This window comes from Sander vitreus, chromosome 16 (genome assembly GCF_031162955.1).
Source record: "Sander vitreus isolate 19-12246 chromosome 16, sanVit1, whole genome shotgun sequence".
In the NCBI taxonomy this organism is placed as follows: domain Eukaryota; kingdom Metazoa; phylum Chordata; class Actinopteri; order Perciformes; family Percidae; genus Sander; species Sander vitreus.
In genome coordinates this window covers 14,480,759-14,508,739 of record NC_135870.1, presented here as the reverse complement: position 1 = coordinate 14,508,739, position 27,981 = coordinate 14,480,759, and the positions used below count along the sequence as shown (strand labels likewise).

General features: G+C 39.2%; 1 protein-coding gene across 3 annotated transcripts in view; it reads left to right on the top strand.

Moving 5' to 3' along the window:
• The first annotated feature begins 1,140 nt into the window (after window positions 1-1,140).
• The window catches only part of pdlim5b (PDZ and LIM domain 5b), a 39,949-nt gene continuing 13,108 nt past the window's right edge, over window positions 1,141-27,981 (top strand). For all 3 annotated transcript variants that reach the window (XM_078270931.1, XM_078270930.1, XM_078270928.1), the window contains exons 1-3: window positions 1,141-1,248; window positions 7,506-7,611; window positions 17,915-18,066. In XM_078270931.1, coding sequence (XP_078127057.1) covers window positions 7,513-7,611; window positions 17,915-18,066 — 251 coding nt within the window. In that variant the 5' untranslated portion in view covers window positions 1,141-1,248; window positions 7,506-7,512. The remainder of the gene's footprint in view (window positions 1,249-7,505; window positions 7,612-17,914; window positions 18,067-27,981) is intronic.

The window sequence follows — 27,981 nt, the reverse complement described above, 5'->3', positions numbered from 1 at the left end:
ACTTTACAGGGAATAAGAGCACACAAATGCAAAGTGAAAACACTCAATGCAATCCTAAAAGACATGCACACACATAATTGATGTGGAAATTTGCCAAGATAATTGTATTCATATTGCCCAAAATTACAAATCTCCAAGGGGCTTTATAATCCGTACAGCATACAATAAATGGATAGAGTACATTTTATTTATCCCAAAGAAATTTGCACAGCTAAAGCATCCAAATCACAAAATAACCACAACATAAAGAAGAAATAAGTAATAAAACCAAAAATAACTGTGACTAGAAACTGAACTACAATGTATTTTAATGTATGTGATGCATTGTAGCCTAACTGTAATGCATTTCGTATTTCCAGGCCTAAATATAGGCTAAATCTCCCTCATACATTCCTATAACTACTGACAAATATGCTTTCTTTACAACTTTCTTTGACTCAAAAATATGCTTATCTATCTATCTATCTATCTATCTATCTATCTATCTATCTATCTATCTATCTATCTATCTATCTATCAGTATAACGCACATTTTAGCTTAAAATAAGCTTAATCCAATCAGGTCATGGATCACAGAGTAAAAAGATATTTGTATAAGATACTGTATTTTTAGGATAAAATATAGAGACATTTAGGGAAGATGTCAAAGAATTACATCTACAAACGATGATGGAGTACAAGGTGGGGGTTGTTCGGTTAGCTAGATAACGTTAGCTGCAGCAAAATCATCTTAATGAACGGCAACTTTTAGATTGGTAGGTTAGTGATTAAGTCTTTTTTGCATAACTTTATTGTGGTCGGGTATCACCCTCAGGGTTAGGGTACTAGAGCTTGACTTTCTGGTAAAGTTAGGGTGTTGGTGTTCCCTAAGTAGTCTCGCTTTGCCAGATTATCCACTTTGTCCCACAGTGGCAAGCCCATGCTTGCCAATGTGCTGCCTTCAATCGACACACACACACACACACACACACACACACACACACACACACACACACACACACACACACACACACACACACACACACACACACACACACACACACACACACACACACACACACACACACACACACACACACACACACACACACTGCTGTGAACGTGAACCCTCCTACCGGCAGCTGGATAGGGCTGGTTTATATGCGGAAGTTTCAGTTCCGCTCAGTCCAGTTAACTTTGAAACTGAGAACAGACGGACTAAAGTCACGCTTCTCTCTCTACACATCAGACCCGGCTTCACAAGGCAACGTGAGTACTGTACAGTAGATATGACTAAATATTTTAAATAATGACACAGGGAAAGTCACTGCTCGTGTTACCGTTATTATGTTACTGGTTTATGTGCCTGTTACAAATTTGCAATTAAAAGAACATATGCGCATCGAAATATGTAGCCTGTCCACTTAAAAAAACAAAAAACGATTTGTTATAACGTTACTACTCATAACACTTGTTTTACTGACAAGTAACAAGTTGGCTAAAAGTCAGAAAAGTGCACTAATAATGTGTTTTATGTCACACCCACTGAGACAAATTAAGGTACAGTTTCCGTGAGAAAAAATAACTGCTGGATTGTACAGACGCTAATGTACGGTCTCCAAAGTAAACACACGATTGAGGACGACCTGGGGAATTATCACTTTGTCCCATGACTACAACTGAAGCTCAAACGTTATGTTAAAGTATTGCCCCATGAGTTATATTATATTTAATGGTCTAGACTGACACACTGAGTTAAGACACTATAGTGAATTTAAATAGGCTTTTGAAAAGTAGATATGTTGTTATGGCTATACTGAATGTGTGACGTGTTACAAGAGCACAGAGTTTGCTCTAGAACAAACGTGTAATCAGTTGGTGTACAAAAAGTGTCCAATAAAGTTAGGTTGGAACAAGTTGTCCCACTGACACTGGGTATGCCAAGGATATTAAACGATAAGCCTACATTTTACTGTTCAAAAGTTTTTTTTAGGTTTAATATGGTGTCGTCTAACAAAAAAATTATGTTTAGTTATTTGTTCATTTAAATATACTTTTGGTATTGACAAAATAATAAATAATGAATGTAATAGCACACAAGTGAGGTATAGAGTAGACCACATTGTGAAAACATACTCCACTCTGGGAGTCAACCTGTCCTGCAATGATGTCACCAGGCAACATTGTCTCCTGAAGCATTGTGAAATGAGCATGACGTCTGAAACTCTGGCAAATCATACTCTCTAATATGTTCACCAAAACTCAGAGAAATTTTCTTTCCAGTACGCAAAGATTACTAGAAGGAAACACAGCTGTATTTTGACACATGCAGTGGAAAGGGCATGGAGTTCAGGCTAGTTGATGGCACTTACTGTACATTTAACTCTGTTGACCTGTGTTTGATTCCTAATTAAGAATGCTTCGGCTGTGAGCAGTTTTAATTTTCAAGCAAAGTTATGAATACAAAGTTATGCCACATTTTAACCCAAGTATCCCCCCTAAAACCCTGCATGTGTCAAGTTAGCACGTCTATTATTACTGTAAATTCATCTTAATCCAATATCAAACTATTTGGATAATCCACCTACTAATTAGATCAAGCAAGGTAAAATAACATCTACAAGAACATGTAAATGTCTGAGACCGTAGATAGCTTGGTCAGTAGGTCCCATTTGTGCTTTGCTGAAAGGATTGTGTTTTATCTTGTTTTTGGTGTGAATGTGCTGAAATATTACGCACAATAAAGTGCCATTTTGACAGGATCTTGAAAGATAAGGCCTAAGTGGAAAATAACCAGAATTACACTGGAACGAGCTTAGAGAAAGGGTTGATGTAAGTACTGCTGATAAAATGCTTGTGCAGGGCTCAACTGTTTTTCTCGGTTTGGGAACACTGAAAGGTGTGTCTGCTCATGCCTATGCATGATATCATTAGGGATTACAAAACAAGCAGGGACATGAGATGAGCCTAATGCTTGTTCTCTCCATATTAGGGAAAAGAAATGCCACTGATATGTGGGTATGACATGAGTGTGATCCAAATTTCACCATCAACATTTTTTGTGGTTTTACAGACACGTCCAAGTTGGCTATGAAATCTAATACTAAAAGAATCTATTGTGAACAACTGACATAGTTGTAACAGAGCTATTCAATGCTGTGTATTCCTCGAGTTTTATTTATTTTTATTTTTTTTAACAATGAGAGCATGTCATAAAACCATTACTTTTGGTTAAAAGATGTTTGAATAGAACTTAAGTATTTATGGGCGCCCGGATAGCTCAGTTGGTAGAGTGGGCACCCATATATAGAGGTTTACTCCTCGATGCAGCGGGCCCTGCGGCCCTTTGCTGCATGTCATTCCCCCTCTCTCTCCCCTTTCATGTCTTCAGCTGTCCTGTCGAATAAAGGCCTAAAAATGGCAAAAAAATAATGTAAAAAAAAAAAAAAAAACTTAAGTATCTATGTGTCTTGTGTCACCCAGTTTCTTATATTGAGGCTCAGTACAGCTGCTGCAATGTAATGAGCTTAAACAGAAGGGTTAAATAATTGGACAATACATTGGGTGTGGCCTAGTCTATATACACAACGTTCCACTTCCGGGATTGCTCTGGCGCCGCCCGAAATTCTGTCCTCCATTTCGGCCAGATGTCCGTTACCTTGGGCTATGTTTGTGTTGGCATTTTAAACTCTGGTGGATTTATGAGGACTATGGTTAACTGCTCCTCAGATCTCTGCAGGGTAAATCCAGACAGCTAGCTAGACTATCTGTCCAATCTGAGTTTTTTGTTGCACGACCAAAACAACCTTTGAACGTACACGTTTCACCAAAACAAGTTCCTTCCCGAGGCTATTTCGCAGAGGCGCCGTGGCTCCTTACGGCGCTTAGCGCCGCCCAAGAAATGCCAATAAAACAGAGTGCATTTTTCTCCTATCCCGGAATGCTGTTTGACTCGCAAGACCCTCCTCCGCAGTGCTGTGCAGGAAGGTCTGGCAATGCAGGACTAGGTGAGGCCTTGTAATTTCCCTAAAAAGAAATGTCTTGGCTCACCTCAACCCTTGGTCACCTTTAAGATGGAGACAGCTGTCTTTAATTGGTTGCCTTCTTATTATAGACCTGCAAATTCTGCATGTGTGCACGTGTGTTTTTGTGTTAGGTTTGATTGTGAAAGTGTATGTTGCATAAATAGTAGAGCTACAGTATGTGCTCTGTGCCTTCCAGGTGTCCCCCCCTCTCTATCACTTTCACACGTGATTTTACCCCCCCCACACACACACACACACACACACCCTTTTATGGCTTCTCTGTTGGCTTCTTTGAAGAGCCAGTTCCCCTCCAGGCGATATGGTGAGACAATAGGCCAACCCTCTGATTTGATGTGTGTCTCGTACAATTGACCAGGTGATGGGCTACAGCAGGTGGTGCTTTGTCCCTGAGGGAAATTGTGGCGGCAGCATGACTTACAACCTCAAAATAACATGCCTCTGGGATGACAAGGCATTATTATTCATGAAATACTCATCAGGAAAGTATGTTTTCTCTGCACTGCCCAGCGCACAAGTGTGTGAATATTTCTTTTTCAAGGCAGGCATTGAAACAGTAATCATGTTTCCATCTAAATGTCAAGCGAATTTTAAGCAAACTTTTTAAGGCCCTGACACACCAACCCGATAATCGGTCGTTGGACAGTCTGGCGAGGTCAGTGACTCGAGTCTGTTAGGTGTGTTCCGTGCCGTCGTCCGTCGGAGGGGCCGTCTGCCTTTATTTTGGCCGATTTGACATGTTGAATCGGAGGGCGGGCAGTCGGACTCAATGACCAATCTGATTGGTGGAGTGGAACGCCTCTCAAAATCTGACGAAAATATTTTAAACTGACCTTTGTCGATCTGAAATGAAGACAGATTTAGCAACTGTAAGGCCTATTTCTTGCGTCACTTCGGTATTTTCCAAGGCACTTTTTTGACCAACTCGGGGAGACTGATCAGTCCGACTGCGGCTACGCCTACACACCTTGTGCCATAAGTGTATGGCGCATATGACCCATATCACGATTCTTCCCCCATCCGATGGATATCGGGACTATAATCATGTGAGTTACATGTTCGCTACGTCACTACGTCAACTTTTTCAGCAAAGCTGTTTCCATCTCCTATTTTGCGCATTAACTCTTTTTCGAAAAAGGCAAAAACCACCTCAAGCTAAAAACTTTTTTCGAATTTGAGGACATTTTTTTCTCAAATTTTGCCGTTTCCATCAACATTTTCTAATGCGATACTTCAAAATGCGCATAAGTTGATGGAAACATGACTCGTTAATTGCTTAGTTTAAGAAGTCACATTCACACGTTCTTCCAGCCACAGATTATGTAGTGAAAAAGTAAAATCAGCTTCACCAAAGCCAGAAATAAAAGAGCAGATACTCAAATGTCATCAAAACTCTTAAAAAGAAACTCTTAAGTTCAGCCCCAAATGAACTTCCCCCTATTTACCCACAGTTTCCTTTACTATCTTTTCCAATTTTCTCAACAGAAAGGGCAGACCTTTAGTTCATTACATCAGAACTATAGGTCTTAGCTCTCTGCTTCTCAGTTTGTCTCTAAAGTAAATTCTGATAACCACAAACAATAAACCCATCTGTTCAGAGTTAGACTCAGCTTTGCGTCTACATTTCCCATTTTTCCATATAATTGCAATGTACTGTATGTGACATATAATTCTTGTGGGTTAGCCTTTGATGTCATGTTTTCATGTCAACATCCACCCTTCCTGTTGGGGCAGGGCAAAGGTGATATTTTTCCACATGATCTGTGTTTTTTCTGAACTTGTGCACAGAGGCTCACAGGCACACAGACAGACTTACTACAGTCTGTTAGCTGAATACTCATACCAGATATTAAAGTGTACTCTTCAAATATGGTTTACCAATTTCCTCAATTATTAACCCAATAAATGTAATAATGCACTGAAACATGTGACTGTACTTAACCTCAGTCTCGCTTGCAATAAAGCTTCCATTTTTCAGGGGAAAAGGAATGCATGACAAGCAGGGCTTAAACCAGTGAAACTTAATAGTGCATGAAGTATTTTACTGCACCAAATAGTCTTCACTGTGTTTAACTTTTGGAACTGTCCATTTGATTTGAATGCACACATGTATAATCTGGATATGGTATTTGTATCCATCCATGAGGTAATGTAGTTGATGGTGCATTTAGCCATTGAGATGTTGAAATGCAAGGCAAACCTGCTCTCCAATGAAATGTTGGGTTGGCAGCTGAGCTCTTTAGCTCTAAGAATTATCCCAGGAGATATGATGCCTTTTCCTTCCAATGCCTAATTTTCAAAATGCTTCACTTGACTGGTTTGATTTTATAACCTCCTATGTCTTGTAAGGGCAGGCTGGCATAGAGTATCTCCATAATATAAGTTTATTTTTTAATATAGTTTGTCTTTGTCTGGGTACATTTGTCGGAACATATTTCACAAGCAGCGGGTTCAGTTAAAGGACGCTGAGATCATAGGTCCAAAGTGCAGATGCAGTCGATCTGATCTGAGATTCTTTTAAGGTAAACAAAGGATAGTCAGTGCTTACATTCTCTAAATATCCCTTTCTTTCTTTCTTTTTTAACTACTGTGGCAAGCCCCATTTTGCTAGAGGATGCATCAACAGCATTTAATGCTTATTTGCATTTAAATGGTTTTTTTTTTTCATTTTTGAAGTTCAAAATATTTATTGACAATATATGAATGCTTTTGTTGCTTTTAACGTTTTTATTTAACAACCATGGTATAGTATAGTGTATAGTATATATAGTGGAGTAATCCATTGCATGAGTTTTGCATCAAAGGATTTTAACACTCATTGGGTTACGGGTAGCTCTTTGACTTCAGGTTGCAAATTAAATCCTGCAATGCACACATCTTTATAGGTTATCTCTTACTCTTTTGTTTACATGTGCACTAGCACTTCAGAGACTATAGTATATATGATATATATCATACTCACTATTACCCCCATTGTAAATTGCATTGCCTAGTGACTACTTGAATTAAGATGGCTTCAATGTGATAACGTTTAAGATAGCTATAAGACTGTGACAGTAGCCAAAACAGGCCTGGAGTTTACAATTTACAAAAGAATGTAAAATATTTACTGTGTTTCAAAAGATTTCCTAGAACACAGTGGTGGAAAACAAGCAATGGCAGACCTTTAATCTAGACTCATCAAAGGATTGCTTCTGTTTGGGTTTAGCAGAATATGCAGTTTATAGTGCTCAACTTGAAAATAGTCATCTTTTCTAAATGCCAGTTGTTGGCTGCACGACAATTGTAAATTATGTGATACGCTTTGTTTGTTCGTTTGTTTACATCCTCTTTTTCCTGGTATTCTCTTTCTTTCCTTTTGTATTCTCTCTTGTGTTTTGTAATATTTATGTCAGTGTGGAGTATGTATATTGGTGGATTTTATCCAACTTAAAATGGGTTAAAACACAATCAAGTGTTAAATATATTTTCTTCTGTCTCTAGGTAAATCATGAGCAGCAGCTACAGTGTCTCCCTAGCTGGCCCTGCCCCCTGGGGCTTCAGACTGCAGGGAGGGAAGGACTTCTGTCTGCCCCTCACCATCTCACGGGTGAGTGGAACACACACACACACACACACACACACACACACACACACACACACACACACACACACACACACACACACACACACAGGGCACTTTGTGGGGACCCGTCATTGACATAATGCATGCAATAATATTCCCTAGCCCCTTACCCTAACCTTAACCATCACAACTACATGCCTAACCTTAACCCTTACCCTCACCCTAACCATAACCTAATTCTACAACCAAGTCTTAACCCTCAAACAGCCCCTTAAAGTTGTGGGGTCCAGCATTTTGGCCCCACAAAGCTGTCGGGACCCCACAAGTATACTGGACTCCCGGTTTATAAATATAGTTAAACAAGCCCACACACACACACACACACACACACACACACACACACACACACACACACACACACACACACACACACACACAATGTACCCTTCACTCCATGATAATCACCTCTGAGGAATGCTGTCACTATGTCCTGAAAGTGATGAAAGTGCGTGTGCCATCCATCTCCTGTGTGACAATCATTGCTGGATTTAGACACCTTCTCCAACAGCTCATGGCCTCTGTCACTCAGTCCCCCACAGTCATGACCTACCTCGCTGTCAAGGCTATGACTATTGTTATCACATGGTTACATAACTGAACCGCAACCACAATATCGGTCAATTAAAAAAACTCCCATAAATTTCTTGACGATTCATAAATCTATTTGGTGGATTAAGTATATACTGTAGCTGTTAACGGATGCTGTCATTTTAGTCATTCAGATGAGGGATGGTGCGTTAGTCCTGATGCAAGGCACCGGAGACTATGTATATTTGGTCTACAGTGGAAGCATCAGAACCTGTCCTTAAACGGCCAATCTGAGTGAAACTCTAGAAAGCCACACTGGTTCTGTAATAACTATTTGGGAGTTTGGGCCGCATACATTCAAACTGGGATGTGGCTCTGGTTGACCAGGTCCTGTTGAGCCCTCTGCTGGGAGAAGGACTGCTGGACTGGAGGACACACTGATTGAAAAACATGCCTGTTTATAAGACAGTTTCAGCTTCAGCTTATACAGTCAAACTGTTTATGTTCATGATGTAAGGGCCTTCTATGCTTGTTTCACAAATAAAAAAAAAAGTCTGCAGTGCAGATTACTATTAGTCTGTCAAGCAGTCTGTCTCTTTCAACCCAAGGGTCTCTGAAGTGTCTCAATTATAGTATATTATATATATATATATATATATATATATATATATATATATATATATGTTATATATATATATATATATATATATATAAAATACAAAAACTCCTAGCCTTTCCAGAGAGAAAGAGGACAATAAAATTAGCATTAATTGGCCATTTTGCCTCTGTTGACCTTTCAATTTTGGCATTGGCTATTGAAAAAACACAAGACCAACATCAGCTCAAAATACCCCTCCATTTTTAACAGCTCAATGCAGTTTTACTTTGCATTAGCATGAGTGCACTGACCCTAATTTTACACAAAATCCTTACCATTTACCATTTATTGAATATGTACTTGTCTTCAGCAGAGGTAAGACATGTGAACTGATGACAGTGGTTTTTCAGTTGATATGGTACGACCCACTGTAAAAAACAAAACTTACAACCACAGTAAAAATGAAAAGCAGATGGGCACCTGACCCCTGACTGTAATATGTGCCATGTCATGTTTTACTAGAGAGTTTGAACTAAAAAGAGACAAGGTGAGTTGGGAAATGTATCAAAAGAAAAGTCTGACAGAAGCCTTGAATCTGTTAAAATCACTAGTGCATGTAATGTGGTAGTTTTGATTATTTCTTCTTTTGTTTTGTGGGTTATTGTGGCGTGCAAGCTACTCTATGGATTTGTGTCCACCAGCAGTCCTGTGTTGAGTCATCAGTGGTCTGGAGCATGCCGCAGTACAGCTGAGCCAGAGAATACGACTCTCAAAGCTTTTCATTCCATCACATTGTTGGTTAGTGACTATGAATGGCACCATACATGGCTCAGATTTCTTGTTATTGTCCAGGCGCCAGGAATAAATCTCCCTTTTGTCTATTTGTCTTCCAAATCCTAATGTCACATAAGGCACAGCCAACATAACACATGCTGGACATTTGCTCTTTAGGTTGTAGTAAAGATGAAAAGTTTATATTTCCATCATATATCCTTTTCATTAAATCTGATATATGTCAGACCTATCAGTAATCTTAAGTAATCTGTAATGATTACTTTATATAAGTTAAATGAGTAACAGTATTTACAAAGGGTTGAGTAGAAGGTACATATATGGAAGCATCTGCCAACAGTTAGCCATTACTTCAGTTCCTTCATTAACTCAGTAACGAGGAAATTGTATAGATCACAGGCTTACTTTAAGGTTCATTAGAGAGCCACAATGTTAAATTGACTGACTTTGCACATTAAAGCTTCTATTTATCTATCTTAGAAGTGATTGCCATGGAATAATGATGTAATGACTTTACATATGCTTACCATATGTAATTGATCCAAAGATAACATACAGTACAGTACTGTATAAAAGGCTGGTTGCTTGAAAGACAACCACAGCCTGTTGTCCTGAAGCCTTTTTTAAAGGAATACTTGGCTTTGGCCTAGTAATAATACTAAATCAAAGTATGAGATGGAGTACATGCATGTACTCCATGTATTGAGTTGGGATGTTTGTTAAAACCAAAACCACCCAATAATGTAAGGATGACTTTATGGAGGAAGGGCCCAGTTATGTACATCATGTGTGCAGGTGTCCGTGTTCCTGTTCCACGAGACTCTTTCCGTCCTCAGCATCTGCATTTTTTGGACAGGCTTCCACATGGGAAAGTCTACCACTCAAAAGTCTATTATTTTTGCATTGTTTAGAAAAAAGCAGAAAATGTCTACTCAAAAGACAAAACATAACACTGGAGTGAACTTAATCTATTTACACACAGTAAATTGAGTTAAACAGTTTGGTCTTAAATTCACTGGACTAACATTATATTAAAAAATATATATATATCATGTAAGAAAAGTTGATCAGAACTGAAGCTGAAGTAATAACTAAGAAACAGTAACTCTCCCCCACCCAAATGTCTGGTTATTGTAGGTCAGCTGGGGGTCAGCACAGCAAATGTCCTCTCTCTGTTCCTCTCTTTTCCCATTGACCCCTCACTTCCCCCTCTTGTCTTTTGTGTACTTTTGATTGTTGTTTTAGTGGCATGTGAACATTATCATATTTTATAATCTATAATCTAATTTTAGCTCTGTGTTTGCTGTAGGCTCTGAGCTTCCAGATTTGTTCTTTTTCAAGCACCACTATCATGTGTTAATATGGCGAGGGTACGTTCACTCTCAAAGAAGAGGAATGTGATGATGTAGTGTATCTGGGCAACCAAAATCAACACTAGGGGTGAAAGTTATTCTTTATGCATTTGTTTAAGAGAAGAGGATCCAGTAGAGGGGGACAGCTCCACAATGGGTAGCTGGCAAATATTATTAGCTAAATAATAATAATAATGTTATATCTATATGGTTATTATGAGATATAATATTATCTTTAGTTAATTATTAGAGCAAAGTGGACCAAAACCTTTATGAGATATGCTTTGTGGGTATCCAGTGAGAAACTGAGACAGCTGTTGTCCTTTTGCAAGTATTAATTCACTTTGAAACACCCTTTCCTGCACTTTTTGATCCAACTGTAAACATCCTTTGTCATTTGCTACTTGCTTTACATCACGGAGGTGCTGAACTTGGAAGGCTTACCAAAACGGCACTTTCATTTCCTCTTTTCACACAAGTACCGCACACTCTGCACACGCGTGCAACCAAGTTAGATTTCTAGTGCCAACAGTGAGGATTCAGCTACAGTTTTTAACAGTTTTGAGAATGAAATAATTAATAAATAAATAAATATAAGCAGTTCAGAAGATATACTATAATCTATGCCATTAGAGCAAATCTGCCTCTTGTAAATTTGTCAGTGATTTACAATTAATACAGAAAGAAGTGTGTATCTTGTTTAGCTCACTGGATAAAGAACAATCTGTCTCACTTTGAGCCATAACTTTGGTTGAGGTCCGGCCCAGAAAAAATAAAATCAAGCATTGAAAAACTCCCCTGGCATTTCAGGAAACTATTGAGAAAGATAACGTGCGCTTCATAGCTGTCAAACTGTTTGTCTGTACTTATCTGTCTCTTGTATTAAAATATCTTGAGCATTTTTACATGGAAACTGAAATTCAATAGAAACCAGTTATGTCTGCCCGGTATTTCATAGCCTAGTGAATATATGCTTCACAAGATACATATTTAATAATCTATGGTTCTATGCAGGGTCCTGAAGATGTGTTCAGGTTACAAATGGGTTTAGTAGAAAACATTTATCTGTAGTGTGTGTTTGATCCCAGTATGATCTCCCTGGCATCTGCTTTCAATCGCCATAATACTATATGGCAGAGCTATAAAGAATAACCAAGCTGTCTATTGATTTTGATTTAGATCACTTTTTTTTTTTTTATGAAAGATATTTTAAGGAACAATCCACTTTTTCTCAGTTTGAGAAGACATATGGATGAGCCCATATTCTCTGAATTCATTGACACAATAGGCCACTGCACATGAGCTGTCTTCATGGCTGCAGTTTGGACTACAACCTACGTTTATTGCTGTGTTTTAAGGTCAGTTGGAATAAAGACATCATCAACAGTGATAGTCAATCATGCTTGATAACAGGCATCCCATGTTACAAGCTTTCTGGATTAAGTTGCAATATAAATGCAATCCATTTAACATTTTCCACAGTCACTTAAAGTAAAAGTTATCTTGTGTAGTCATGCAAAATATGTGTTAGTATTCCAGTGGCAAGTTATTGTTCCATTGATGAGCCTGTGTTGTGATGTCGTAGCTTCTAAAATGCAGAGCAACTGTATATTCTGCTAATAGGGCAGTAGTAGTCTGTCTGTGTCAGTCTAGTCATTAATACATTAAACAGCCCGAACATTTTACCACTCAACGATCATAATGCCATTTGTCTGAAACTAAAAAAGCCCAATTTAAACCCTGCAGGAGAGTTGAATAAGTAAGGATGGAGGTGGAAACCAGCACTTGCACTTGGCTTAAGCCCCGCCACGGCTAAAAGCCTTTTCATATCATCTGCCTCAGCAGCACTCGTCAGCCGGGTTTGTTTCTGACCTGACTAAAGAGCATTCGGTATTCAGTGAGGGGCTGATACTGCTTTGTGTTGTTTTGTTTGCGTTGTCATGACAATTTGACCAAGAGCTCGTACGTAGGTCCGCTTGGCATCTCGTGTTTTCCAGCAGTCTGATTGATGTAGTAAGAGACTGGGGTCAAACCATGACAACCGCGGGTCTACCTCTGTTCAAGTGGCCTTAATTGCGATGTTTGGCTTGGAGTACTTGCTATTGGTCCCCTCCCAACTGCTGCATTGTACCTACTTTTAACAGTTTGTGCAATGTGTTGCAGTTGCAAGCGTGGAAGAGAAGACTTCTCTTGACAATAAACTGTACTTTATGGCTTCTGCTTGTACTAGCTCAGCAGGTTGCTGTGCGCTCTAATGTTCTCCTCACAGAGTCATCCCAGAGATTCTGCAGCGTAAACTATTTCTTTTCGATGAGCTTTACAGGTTGAAATGGTGCAGTCCTGCCAGTGGGTCAATCTGCTTTAGCCTTGTGTATTTGTAATGACATAATGTTAGGCCCAAGTCTTTTCCTTATAAGGTTCTCTATCTTAGTCTACCCTACGCAGACATGACATCTCACAGGCCTTCAGCCTTCACCACAAGACACTTCCTGTAACATGACTTCTCAAAAGTGAAATGACCACAGCCCTCTTCCTTATGCCATAATTTCACTGAAGGGAGGAAGTTAAACCAGCATGGGAGATGATTAGTTTCCCACTAGTGCTGAAGTGTTTGAAACGTGTTTGGGCTTCTTCTCCCATAAAGAGTTTTGTGTGAAATTTAAAAGGTTTAACGCAACAGTAAATCAGTGGTTTTAAAAATACAGAATTGATCTGTTTAGTGAAGAATTCCAGTGTTTTTTAGTTTTGGCAGCAGCCACTAAACAGAGAATATCTCTGGAGAGGCACTGCAGGTCTTAAAATAATAATCTATCAACTACTTAAAGCGCCCATATTATGCTCATTTTCAGGTTCATAATTGTATTTTAAGGTTGTACCAGAATAGGTTTACATGGTTTAATTTTCAAAAAACACCATATTTTTGTTGTACTGCACAGCTCTCCCTCACTGCTACAGATCCTCTTTTCACCTGGTCTCTGTTTTAGCTACAGAGTGAGACCTCTTTTCTTCTTCTTCTTCTTCTTCTGTACTATCTTTGATTACACTCGCACATGCAGTAGCTCAGATGTAGATCATGTCAGCTAGCTAGCTCCATAGACCGTAAAAGAAAGGCCGTTTCTCCAACTTCGGTCAGTTACAAGGCAGGATTAGCTGGGAGACTTCTAAATGAGGGCGCACATGGAAGTAGTTCTTTTGTAGATTATGGTGAACTTGTGTGTGTTGTAGCAGTGCTTTGCTATTGAGAACAAGGTAGCATGCTTGCGTTAGCATTAGCATGCTAACGCTAGGCAGGACACATTCAGAAACCGTATCTCACTCAAAACAGCATGGATGGTTTTTTTCAAAGTTTGTATGCGTGTGGAAGCACCAGAGACACAAAAGAACACCCCAAATCCCAGAAAAAGTGTTTTTTTCATAATATGGGCACTTTAACAAAGCTGCTTCCTCTCCTAACGGTCTCTCTGTGTTTTACCAATAATGACTCTTATAGAATCCGTTATATTTCTTCATTAATTCATTGACTTATTAAGGATAAGTTGATTACTGAGTTAACATCTAAATATTAACAGTCTTTGGAATGAACCAGCTTTTTTTATTTTGTTATTTGCTTTTATGTCTGTATTTGATTATGGCAGTATAACAAATGGATTGAAGACACATGGAAGCAATGAACTGTTATTTTTTCTAGGCTTCTGCTCCACTTGTGTTTTTATAGTTAGTCGACAAAATCCCTCTGAATTTCTCTTAATCTCTTTACATTTAGGTGAAGATGAAGTTCTTCCACAAATATATATTATACTAGGAATACATAAAAGGGATTTTTAGCTAGTAATATCGTAATCTTCAGTGTACTTTAGGATTTGCCATAAGCCTTCAGATAAATCTGCCAAGTATTGTGCAATATGCTGTTTTCAAGCTGCATTTGTAGGAGCGGAGGAACTTACATGTGTAGTTTAAAAGAACTAGCCATTACTAGTAACTGCACAGCAGTAAAATCAGCAGTGTGGAGAGGACCACAGCAGCACAGCAGCCGCACCATTATGTGGCTGGAATCCCATTCATGTAAGCGCAGTTGGAAAGGCACTTCATTCATTTAGAAACGTCCTTCTCATCTGCCAAACTAACATAAAGCCCTAGCTAGTAGCCTTTTTAGTCTTTAAATTAAAACATTTTGTATGAAATGGCCTCTGTGGAATTTTTCTATTTGACCAAGCAATATTTAAAATAGTAACTCGTGTTTTTCACAAATTTGGATTAAGTGCACAAATTACATAATGTGATGTGGTTGACAGTATTTGGTGAAGTCATGTTGCTAAAACATCCTGTTCTTTTGAGAGAGTTGGAGTAGCACAGCCTAAGTTCCAGTTCATTACTTATCTGTTCTCCGTCACGAGTGCTTCAGACCTCTCTTGATTTATATTTATAGACTGCGGATGCCAGGGATTCCTACTGTAAGATCTATTTGTTTTGTATCCATGTGGGAAAGACAGTGTTTGACTGAAAGAAGGTGGGATTTATAAAGTGCTCTCTGTTCACCGCAGACTGAAGCATTAAACATTGTGGGCCACATATAAAACACATATTTTTATGAGAATGTTAAAAGAATGTTACAAGAGTCTTCTCCTCTCTTCATGTCTTGAAATAGTGTTTGAGGAATTTCCATATATAGAGCTGTATAGTATTATATTTTCTCACATCCATATAAGGAGAGAACTTGCGATTGCCTTTTCCCTCTCTGTCTTCCTCTCTAACAAACACACACAGAGAGGGAGACGCAAGGAGATTGAGAGAGAAGAATCCATGTGTCTGGGATGTGTTCATCAACAATCCAGCTGCTTTTTTTTTCTGCTATTGACCTCTGGAGCTGTCTAGTAGAGTAAGACAGAGCCAGCAGCACATGCCAGTGATCTCTGAAGAGTGCTTACACTCTCTTTATTGGCTTCTGCATTTGAAGAGCAATGAGTTATTTTATTGAAAGTAAATGAGTCAGGACAGACTCATGTGGCAGGTGTGTCTATGCAGGACACTGAGTGAGTCAGTTGAAGCTGTGTTCATACTGTGTAGTGAGTACCCTGCCCTTTGTGAGTAACACTTGGCATGTGGCTGCACTATAGGTTTCCAGGATGTTGGTATGCATACATCAGCCTCAGCTATGCATTCTACACTTCCCGCTACTGATCTACTTGATAATGACACGAGGAAAGCAAGGCTCCAGAGAAAATGTGTTGGGTCACTGTCACTTCCTCATTCTTTTTCTCCCTCCCTCCTACTCTTTTCCCCAACGTCATTATGAGGGTAACACAATTGCACATTCTTTATGTCTCATTGGCTTCTTTTTTAAACCAAAGGGGAAGTCTTTTTAGAGTTACCTAACCTGAATGCATTATTTAGCAGTGGGGAAAGGAAATGTCTTGTTTTTGTATTTCTCTGCCTAAATCAGGGCTTGTTCATATAAATAGCTACTCTCAAGTGTGTATGACTGACTCATACATTTAAATTCTATTGGTTCATAGAAATGTATTGTAGATGGCAGTGGGGGAACATTTAACTACTTTCTGACATTTAAGTTCCAATTTTATATTCAACACTCACTAGAGTTGACAGTTAACATCACTTTCCTCCCATCATGCTTCACACTCTCTTCATTATACTCTTCTGTCGCTCAACACATTCATTGATCTCACCTGAGCTGGCACGTTATGTACATGTTTTCTGTGTGCCCTTCCCATGTCCCTATTTTTAGTGTTTGAAGCTTCAGGCAATGTGAATTCTTTTTTTTCTTTACACTGCTGAGAGACAGAATAGAATATACAATATAGAATATATTTTTTTGTCAATAGCACATAATAGTGCACATAACATTATGGGTGAGTGAATTAGTCCAGTTAAACCATGTTCACTGAGGTCAGATGACATAAAGATATGATCCTAACAAAGGCAGCAAGAGTTCTTTTTTTGTTCCTGCATGATTGCACAGGTTACGAGATCTTGAGTGATTGATGAGGTGTGCACAGCCTTACGTAATCACTGGTTGCTCACCACACCTGCTAAAGAGTCATCCCATCGTCATGGTTTTACTACGTTACTTCCTGTGTGTTAAATGTGAGTGTCAGCGTGTTGGAAAAGGGATAGAACAGTGATAAATCTCAACCATAACTTACGCTACTTCCTGGTAGACAGACAGTTGTAGAACTTTAAGCTTTTAAACCCTTGCTGCCATACTTGGAAGTATTGAATGGTTCTACCTCTCAAAATGGGGAGACTTTTTATATTTCCCATGATAAAAGTATTAAACTTTTCCTAATATTTTGATTTGCTTTGGAAAATATACAAAACTCCGGTTGCTGTTTAATTTACATTATAGAAATACCAGTTTTACACAGCATGTACTCAATGTAAAAAGGAGCCAAATACACTTAGCTCCCAAAGGAAAACCTGCTTTAGACCAAACAACCTGTGTACTAGCACCTTTCAGCACCACATTAGCACATGAAGATCACAGCAAAGAAAACCTTGGTGTGGTTTTAAGTCTCCAAATGTCCTTAAGAGACCCAGTATATGTAACTGAAATATATAATAAATACTCAAACCATTTTGGTGGTCATTTGGTATATGAGTCACCATTGCAGCTTGTTTTGGAATGTGGAATCTTGTCCCATGGATGTTGTGATGTTAAGAATAAAATGCCTATCTTATCTGACAACACTTACATAAGACAGGAAACGGAAAGGAGAGCACAATGCTTAGTGATTACAAGAAATAAATCCTCACAATATGCATACACATATTGTAGTTAAATATTTTTCTCTTATTCATTTTACTAAACTGCACATGCAAACCCTGAAGTTCCAATTGTCAACACAGCACAATCTTAAATAAAGAACAAGAAGCAGAGTTAATGTAACTAAATGCTTTGTGAATACTCTTCTTTATTTGGTGCCAATATGTCAGTGATAAGCTTCTTTTTTAATTAATGTTTTGTTGTGTGTCATTGCAGCTGACTGATGAAGGCAAGGCAGCCAAAGCCAAGATGGATGTTGGAGACATCATTCTGTCCATTAATGGCATTTCCACAGACAGCATGAATCACCTAGAGGCACAGAACAAGATTAAGGCCTGCACAGGCAATCTCAGCCTCACTCTACGAAGGTAACAGTTGCACACATGAGCACACACTTTCTTCAACATAATCTATGGATTTCCTCGCTCAGCAAAGGAATGCATACTTTAATGCATACTTTGTTGATTTTGCCTACTAGTGTGTATTTAAGCCTGTCTGAAGAACTTGTACAGATATATGTATTTGAAGCTGCTTTTCACAGGACAGTGAACAGACAGAAAGATATTTAATTGGCGGTTTATTTGTGCTTTTGTTTTATTATTTGAAACAGATGAACTCCTGTTGTGCTAATTTAAAACAGCTCAGTGTTTCTGCCACAGCAAATGTTATAGTTTGGGAACGCTAAAAAGACTAAATTTAGCTTGATGTTTCTTGCACCATTTATGTATTTTGTCATCTGCATTATAATTAGACCATTGGCTAGCAAGCATAATATTGGATTTATATTGATTCCCTTGTGTTTTGAAAAGTAAATTTTAAGACATAGCAATTGTACAGTTTACAGTGTAGCATCAAATTTCAGATTATATTAAAAAAAGAACCATCTGAATTATGGGTTATTACAGAGAGGTTATTAATTAATGGTTTACACATGCTCTTCCTGGCTGTGTAATGTATGGCACAGAATCTGTAAAGATCAGTTTTGGTTTGATCATGCTGAGTTCATCAACTGCTGCTCTGCTTCTCCCATTAGACAAAAGGAAGATCCTGGTATTCTGAGGCCCTTGAGTATATTAAAGCCATAGTGCAGTACTAGGAGCACTTAAAACGAAAGCCCCTTTAATATAGCACTACGTAAAGCTGTAATATATACTTCAAAGAAAAGAAAACAGGGATTCAACTGAGGTTGCCGTTAAATTTGTCCACCAAGGAAAAGTTTCTGTCCAAACAACTTTTATAGTCTATGTACAGGAAGGTCATGTTTCACTCTTTGGATGCCTTAAGTTGGTTTTGTGGAAGAAGAAATAGCTTAAACTTAAAAGTTTTTTTCACAGGCAGCAATTCATGTCAAAGATCAGTCCACTTAGGTCAGAACTTGCTACATGGAATAGCTGTGCATTTATTTTTTCTTGAAGATTAATCCCCAAAAAAAAAGAGTGATCCCTCTTAGTGGATTTTAGCCAAACACTGTACATTTTCTGAAGCCAAGCGTAAAGAAGAGTAACTTTAGTGTGAGACACAAACAAATCAAGGCGACGCACGCACACTCTCCAAACTGTAAAACATGTTGACAGAAAAACTCAAAGCCTGGTTTGCATGTCCTGTCATTTCATCACCGCATCAAAGGAGAAAAGAGCCTCTGTGTTTTAATCGTGGGAAAATAGTCCTAAAATAGCCCTGTCCCACAGCTGCATGTAATCTACTGTGGGTAATGGCTTCAGAATGAAATATCAAACATTCTGGTCTCACAGGACATGTAAACTACAACTAAAATCACCCACTAAACAATAAAGGTTTCCTCGTTACAAATGAAGCATGATGGTTTGCTTCATTCTGGCGCCATTTTTCAGAGGATGGTTTGCATGCTGTTTGTATTCAGTGACACAGAAAAAAGAATTTTTAAATCACTTTACTGTGTATTTAATATACATAGCTCAATGTTCATATCAAAATTGATTAAAAATGGGTACTTTTTACTTGGGACTTGAGAATTAAATATATTTGTGCAATGAACGTCAAAGAAAGTGGGATTAGACTGTCACACTGACTGCTATGCTGTTGTCCACTAAAGTAACAAAGCTCAGTATAATATATGTAGTACCGTAAGAACACTCTCTCTGACATGCACCACTTTCTCCATCCATGTTCTCACATTTGATTTATGCTTTTAACGATCACTGGTAAGACTTTTCTTATCATAATAACATTCCAAGAGTGCTAAGAAATGATTAATGTGACAACAGTTCAGTACCATTATTTCACTTTGTCATAGTTCACATTCTTTGGGCAGTTCCCTGAAATGACACATACAAAAACATTGTACAGCCCTACATGTATTTACAATTGTATCCTATTTATTTAAAAAGTTCTTAAACGGAACATGTATATAACCTCTATTAGGCATGGGCTGGTTACCGGTTTCAAGGTACACCGCGGTTTGAAAAAGTCACGGTTTCAAAACCACAAACATTTTCTGTCATACCGTTCCTAATGTATGAGCTGTTTTTTATGAGTCTTCAAGGACAGAACGTGCAGGTTAGAAATCCCTCTCCCTGCCAGTGTGCAGTGTGTTTCAAAATAAAATACATTGTGTTCAATGGAAAAAAAGTTGTTGTTTTTTACCCATACATTTAAAATGATCCATTTATAGCTGAAATTGCAAGGTTATCATACTGTCATGCCTAACCTCTTTTCACACTAAAGTGCTCAGCTCTATGCACTGATTTCACTATCAAGGGCTAGATAATACTGTCTATCACACAATTTATAACATAAATTTAAGTCTGAAAGAGTACATAAATTAGAAGTGGTTATACCACAGTCACACTTCATGTTTCCAAGTTGTAATATACAAAAAAGCTTCTATTAAGTAAGTATTGCAAACCATGCAGTCTTTCTGTATGTTGTCTAGCCAAAAAGACACTCACGGTCATTAATGCCAATATGTTTAAGTTATTATTTCATTGTTGCTAGGTGAGGGGAAACATGTTTTCAGAGAGGAAATGGACTTGGGGTTTGGAAGTACTCTCCTCATCCTGTCGTCAACTGTCAAGATGAGTCTGAATGCGCAAAGAGCTGTTATGTATTTTTTTTACCAAGGGAGAAACCGGGTTTTCCATTCCAACATTGTGGTCTCAGGAAAACATGTCAAAACAACATCTGACAGCACTCGCCAACTTTGGCTACTACAGTAGTTTTCATGAACAGAAAAGTTTTGGTTTGGGAGTGAGTTCCACTTCAGAAATGACCACCACACACAGTCCTAGATGTTATACATAAGATTTACCACAGCAGAACATGCTCCATGTAGGTCGATACCGTCACAAGTTTGTGATAGTGATTTTTTTTATCAAATCATGTTTTCCAATCTTTCATCCTTTGACATGTCCTTGCAGTTGATATGGCCTGTTTATTTTATGGGTACTTTTTGTTCTACTATCATCAATCTTGTTGCTGAGTAGCTGACAAGTTACCCCAGGCGGCTGTGGGAAGTAGCCTTAGGAAAGTATGATAATTGATGTTTATTTATTGTCATTGAAATATGCAGCACAGCGCAATGAAACCCCACTCCCCAGAGGTTGTGGCTGGCTACACCTGGTTCCAAAACCTCAAAGATCATACATATTAACACTGCTAGCTCTGCAATCCCACCATCTTCTGATGTTTTACACAGGAATTGTGTCAGCTTCACTTTGTGTGCTTCAGTACATGCTGTTTCTGGGGAAATAGGACAGCGTGAAGCTTTTGGAAAGTGTTAAGCATGTTAAATATAGTATCAATCTATCAGATGAAATGCTGCCTGACAGAACAAATCACTAACTGAATGTTCATTCACTAAATGAAAGGTGGGAGTTACATACGTCAACATACTACACTTATACTTTTCGAGATATCCTCTTACTTTTTCTGGTGAAACTGCTGGACTGTCCCACACACAGACAGTGCTGTTGCTACAGCATAGGATACAGTATGGCCACGTACTATAGCTAAACACAAGTCAGCTTGGCAGCTGTGGGTATAATCTACAGATATTCTCATACATGGCCAATGTGCATCCAACAGCTCTTATGGAATGGTTATAACAGGGTGATGTAGAGGACAATCCAATGCAGCCTAGAGCCCCCACTGACTCCTGGCTGCCTTAGCCAGATGTGGTGTGGTGGTCGGAAGAAAAGTAAGAAAGGATGGGGGCTTGTTATTGCATTGCTTGGACCTGTCCTGCATTAAAAATATATATTAACTAGAAGTGCAGTTTATTCTGTTGTGCTTTGCTGCATCCAGAGATCTGACCTCAAGAGAACTCATCATTTCCCTACTTGCTTTATTTATCGATCTAGTCTTGATGCAGGTTTGATTGCTAAATGCAATAAACTACAAATTGAAATAGCTTCTGTCTAGTCCTGTGGTTAACTTTGATTCCACTATTTGCTTGCCAATACGAGCACACATATGGGCATGACAGGGCACATGGAAAGAATTGAATGGTATGAATGCCCTCTGTCACTATGACGCATGTGACTGCTGATATGGACAAGTGCACTGGGTTCCTACTTGACACGTGTACAGACACGAGCAAGTATCCAGGCAACTGACAGCAGCTTTAACTCTGGAAATAGCAATCACGTTTCTGTCATTGTTAGCACTGTCACAGTTTTATATCTTTGCCCCTTTCTTTTAAAACCATCAATCATCCTCATGGGCTCTTACTTTAAAGCACAGAATTCCCTCCTGCTAGATGCTCATTCTTAGTGTAATATGAGGGAGCAGTGAGAAGAGGGGGAACATGGAGAGACGGGAAACACCATGTGCCAGACTCAAGCTGTGAGTTTTGCCACTAAGCGGATAGGCTGGCTTCTCAGAAAAACAGAACGAGAAAAGTTCTTTTCCACCCCCGCTAATTTTACATCCCTCTGTTGGAGTTTTTGTTTTGCTTTCCTATGTTTTTTTTTCTCCTTGTTTTCCTTCTTCTCAATGCTTTCATGCAGCGGTAAATCTGAGGAAACAGATTTTTTGCAAGGTCTCCCATGGAGTTTTAACATTTATCACAGAAGTTAAATATAAGAGGGCAGATCCTGTTCGACAAGGTTTTGGAATAATGTATCCTGCGTGTGACATTAATAGCGCGTGAATTCGATTTGTCTCTACCCTCCCATCATATTATATCTGTACTAACTCCCAGGCTGCTTTACGTAATATGATGAGTGAACAAAACTGTGTCTAGATATTAAAGCAAAAGACGGTGACATTTGCTTGGAGTCAGAAGATCATTTAAGATGTTTCTGTGGAACTTTTCCAAACTAAACTGGGTGTGAAAGTCAAGTAAAAACAACTCAGGGGAAATTTAAAGGCTGCTCTTATTTGAGCAGTTTTCCCTTCATGTTAAAAAAAATGGATATGTGAGCCTGTTAGCTGGTAAGACGTCAGTGTGGTGAGAAAGCTGTGACTATTAGCCTCTCCATCATTCAGTCAAATGTCATATACCAGACTGTTTCTCTTGGCGCTCAAAGAGACACGGGCAGGGTTGAAATGCGGGAAGTCTGCTTTGCCCTGAGGCTAATTCCTCCAGTTAACCTCCTCATTCTCTTTTTCTGGAGCTGTGTGTGTGTGTGTGTGTGTGTGTGTGTGTGTGTGTGAGAGAGAGAGACAGACAAGTCGACAAATGTTGATAAAAACCACACTCAATAACTTTTGTTTCTTTCAAGTACAATTTAGCTTTTTAAGATAATGTTTATTCATATATTTCACTTATTTATTAGCTTATATAGTATATAGTCTTTAAATTTGGTCCATAAATAAATCTTGTAGATATCAGCATCTGTAATCTAATAAAACAAGGCATCCTGATTAGATTCGGAGGAACCAACTGAAGAGTGCTCTGGGCTGAGCAAAGCCATGACTGTATGTTCAACAGGGGCAGGATGTGTCTGTATTATAACACATCCAGTAGCATAAACGGTGGTACTTGGACATACAAGGAAATCAGATCTTTTGTATTTATGGATACTTTTATTCTAATTAACATCAGAGAAACCCCATCTGGATGAGTACACAGAGGCTGTGACATCATACATCAGCTTCTGTGAGTTACAACAATGACAAACCCTGGTTCACAGCCAAACTCAGAAGGTTAAGGCTGACTAAGGAAGAGGCGTTCAGGAGTGGGGACAAAGACAGATTTAAAGAGTCAAAGTACAAGTTTAGCAAGGCAGTGAAGGAGGCAAAACGATGGTACTCTGAGAAGCTCCAATGCCAGTTTTCAGCGAACGACTCTGCGACTGTCTGGAAAGGACTTAGGCAGATCACCACCTATAAGCCTAAAACCCCCCCACTCCTTCAATGACCGACACCTAGCCAACGACCTGAACGAGTTCTACTGTCGATTTGAAAGACAAAAGGACAGTTCTGACACCATCCCCCACGACACCTCCCTAAAGCTACAGCCACTGTGCTTCACCTCCACCTCCCCCACCTCAGCAGGGTCCTGGGCCTCCCCACCAATGCCCTCCATAAAGGTCTTTGAGCGCCTTGTGTTTCACACCTCAAAGACATCACCGACCCCCTCCTGGACCCCCTGCAGTTTGCCTACAGAGCCAATAGGTCTGTAGACGATGCAGTCAACCTGGCCCTCCACTACATCCTCTGGCACCTGGATTCCGCAGGAACCTACGCCAGGATCCTGTTTGTGCCTTTAACACCATCATCCCGGCTCTGCTCCAGGAGAAGCTCTCCCAGCTAGGCGTGCCTGACTCCACCTGCAGGTGGATCACTGACTTCCTGTCTGACAGGAAGCAGCATGTGAAGCTGGGGAAACACGTCTCCGACTCACAGACCATCAGCACCGAATCCCCTCAGGGCTGTGTTCTTTCCCCCCTGCTCTTCTCCCTGTACACCAACAGCTGCACCTCCAGTCACCAGTCTGTCAAGCTTCTGAAGTTTGCGGACGACACCTCCCTCATCGGACTCATCTCTGATGGTGACGAGTCCGCCTACAGGTGGGAGGCTGACCACCTGGTGACCTGGTGCAATCAAAACAATCTAGAGCTCAACGCTCTAAAGACAGTGGAGATGGTTGTGGACTTCAGGAAGAACCCAGCCCCACCTGCCCCCATCACCCTCTGTGGCTCCACAATTGACACTGTGGAGTCTTTCCGCTTCCTGGGAACTACCATCTCCCAGGACCTCAAGTGTAGAAAGCACAACAGAGGATGTACTTCCTGCGGCAGCTGAAGAAATTTAACCTGCCAAAGACAATGATGGTGCACTTCTACACAGCCATCATTGAGTCCATCTTCACATCCTCCATCACCATCTGGTACGCTGCTAGCACTGCCAAGGACAAGGGCAGACTGCAGCGTGTCATTCGGTCAGCAGAGAAGGTGACTGACTGGAATCTGCCGCCGCTCCAGGACCTATACGCCACCAGGACTCTGAAGCGTGCTGGAAAGATTGTGGCCGACCCCTCCCACCCCGGACACAAACTCTTTGAGACACTCCCCTCTGGCAGGAGGCTGAGGTCCATCAGGACCAAAACCTCACGTCACATGAACAGCTTTTTCCCCTCCGCCACTAGCCTTATTAACAAGGCCTGGAAACTACCCTGACACTCCACCTTCATGCCACTGTTCTCTCTCTGCTGTAATGCTCTTTGCTCTTTCTTTTTTTATTTATATCTTTATTTATTCTTTATTTTTAACTTAATACATACTGTGTAAATATACTTATACTTATATTGTTTGTACCTATACTTATATTGTTTAATATTCAATCTAAAGAATGTGTGACGTGCACCAACAACACCAAAACAAATTCCTTGTATGTGTTAAAAAACGTACTTGGCAATAAAACCCTTTTTCTGATTCTGATTAAATATCACATTGTGTCATAAATACATATCCATCATAATATAGAGGAAAACAAATATATATCTTGTTTTCTTCATGTTCAAGAGAAACTACTGTATGACATATATGAAAATTACAGATAAACATTATGCTGTAGTAACACATAGGAACAGATAAATATATTTCTCACACTCATCTATTTATTTAGAAAACTTAATGTTCTTTCCTGATTATGGTTAATCGAAATTATATGCTCTATGCGTTTTAGTAGGTATTCATGTATTGTTTGCCAACATCACATTCTCTATGAGCATCTAGCCTTTTTGAATAACCCTGAGAACAATAATAGTTGATACATGAAACATATATAATACTTCATTACAGATTTCATGGAGCACAACTAAGGGATCCATTTCTTTTTTTAAATATGTTTCTTGCAACTTCACATATTGGTTTGAGTATTCAATAGTAAAGCACAGACAGTGTGTTGCAGTTATTCCATTCAAAATACTTAAATAGAAGCCATCTCCAGAATGAAAAGTAGAACTACTCAGATTGACATGATGCCAAGACGACGCCTTCCATCAGAATAACAGACCAGTTGGTGCAATGATCCTGTTACATTGAGATTAACCATGTACATGTACACTTGGATGCCAAAAAGTAAATACATGATGCTCATATGCCCACACACCCACCCAGTATTTGTTTCTTTGTCACAGCAGAACAAAGGCAGGTCCAGCTAGGCAGGGAGCAGTACAGCACAGAGGGGCTGAGCTCAACAGATGTTCGCAGGACCACCCTAGCAAGTGTTTGCTCAGATTGCTCTGGGAAAAGAATGATAGGGAGTGAATCGGCCCAGCTGCCCCTCTCTGGGCCGCTGATGGCAGATACACACTGCCTCATTGTAGACTGGGTCCGCATTTGTAATGGAATGTGCTGTTTGATCTTTAGACCTTTGACTGTTTCCCTTGGCATAGCCTGCTGCTTCTCCATAAGCAGTCCCAATTTTACAAGTACATTGGAAAATAAGCATACTGTATATTCACTGCTAAATGGAAACTGTAAATGCAAGTATGGGCACAGATGAAATAAACATCTGGTTGGAGGGTGGGGCTCTTTATTAACCTGATGCCAAACTCAGTTGTTTCGTCTCGGCTCAGTCAGAAAGGAAATGCTTGAGAGTGTGTTGACTGTTTTCTGAATATGGCAGAGAAAGGAAGGACAGCAGCGGACATACCCTAGCTCCTGGTCCGGAACTTGACTTGCTGACTCACTGTCTGTATTTTTGTATTTTGTTTTTAATGAGCAATGAGGGACACATTGTCTGCATGTCCAGACCAAATATAGGACATATTGTTAACAAAGGCGTCTGTCTGAATTTGAGTTTTAATGCTTCAGTAATGGAATCATTTTAAGACACTTAAGTTACCTGACAGGAACTTACATTTTCCTTGTGTGACATGAAGGGAGTATATGGTGCATTGCACTTATGATGTTTATTTATACACAATACATCCTTATGTGTGTGTTTTTTTTATTTAATTTTGATATTGTGGTAGACAGTGCTTGCAAATATTAAGAATGACACAAAAAGAGGTGATGAAAGGTTTGTTGGAGATTTGCCGGTTTTCTATCCAGAGCATCTCAAGAGAACAGACAAATGGACCACCCCCCCTCTCCCATAGGTGATAAAACTGTGGCAGCTGCTTCAATCATAAGTGTAAATCAGATGTACAGCAAACTTTGACACCGGTCTGCACATGGACGCACACCCTACAGTAAAGCGTGTTTACACATACTGGTAGTTTTGCATGTTTTAGCACCTTAACTACAAATGACATACATTATAAGTATTGGTAACCATCTTCCAAAGCACTCAGATTTAAACATTTCCTACTTTCCAGGCTTCCATTTGTTTCCATTTATTTTAGTGCACGATAAAACAATTTTTTTTCCAGAGTTTGAACATTGTTTGATAAAGGTACTCAATCCATCACTTGAAACATTTAGGTGCATTCATTTATTTATTTATTTTTTAAATCAAAGTTCTCCTTTTTTGAGGTGTTTTAAGGATGCTCTGACAGCCAAGATACGATAAGTGGATCTCTAAATATATCTCTAAGAAAAATATAGAAGAAACATTAAATCAACATTGTGAATAAAAATGTATAATAATAATAATAATAATAATAATAGAAAATTAGAAAAAATACTACTTTATAGGTGATCCGTCATATGCAACAAAATATCACCATTTCAAAAATGTTGCCCTGAATTCAGTCCACAACAGAGGACACAGAATAATCTGACCCTTTCTCAGTCCATCCTACAAACTGAAGTTTGACTCTCATGGCAGTTAGCATGTCTAGTCCTTTAATGTACAGAAATTAAACTTTATTGCAAAAATGATGATACGTCATAAAGATGTTGCGTGTGCAG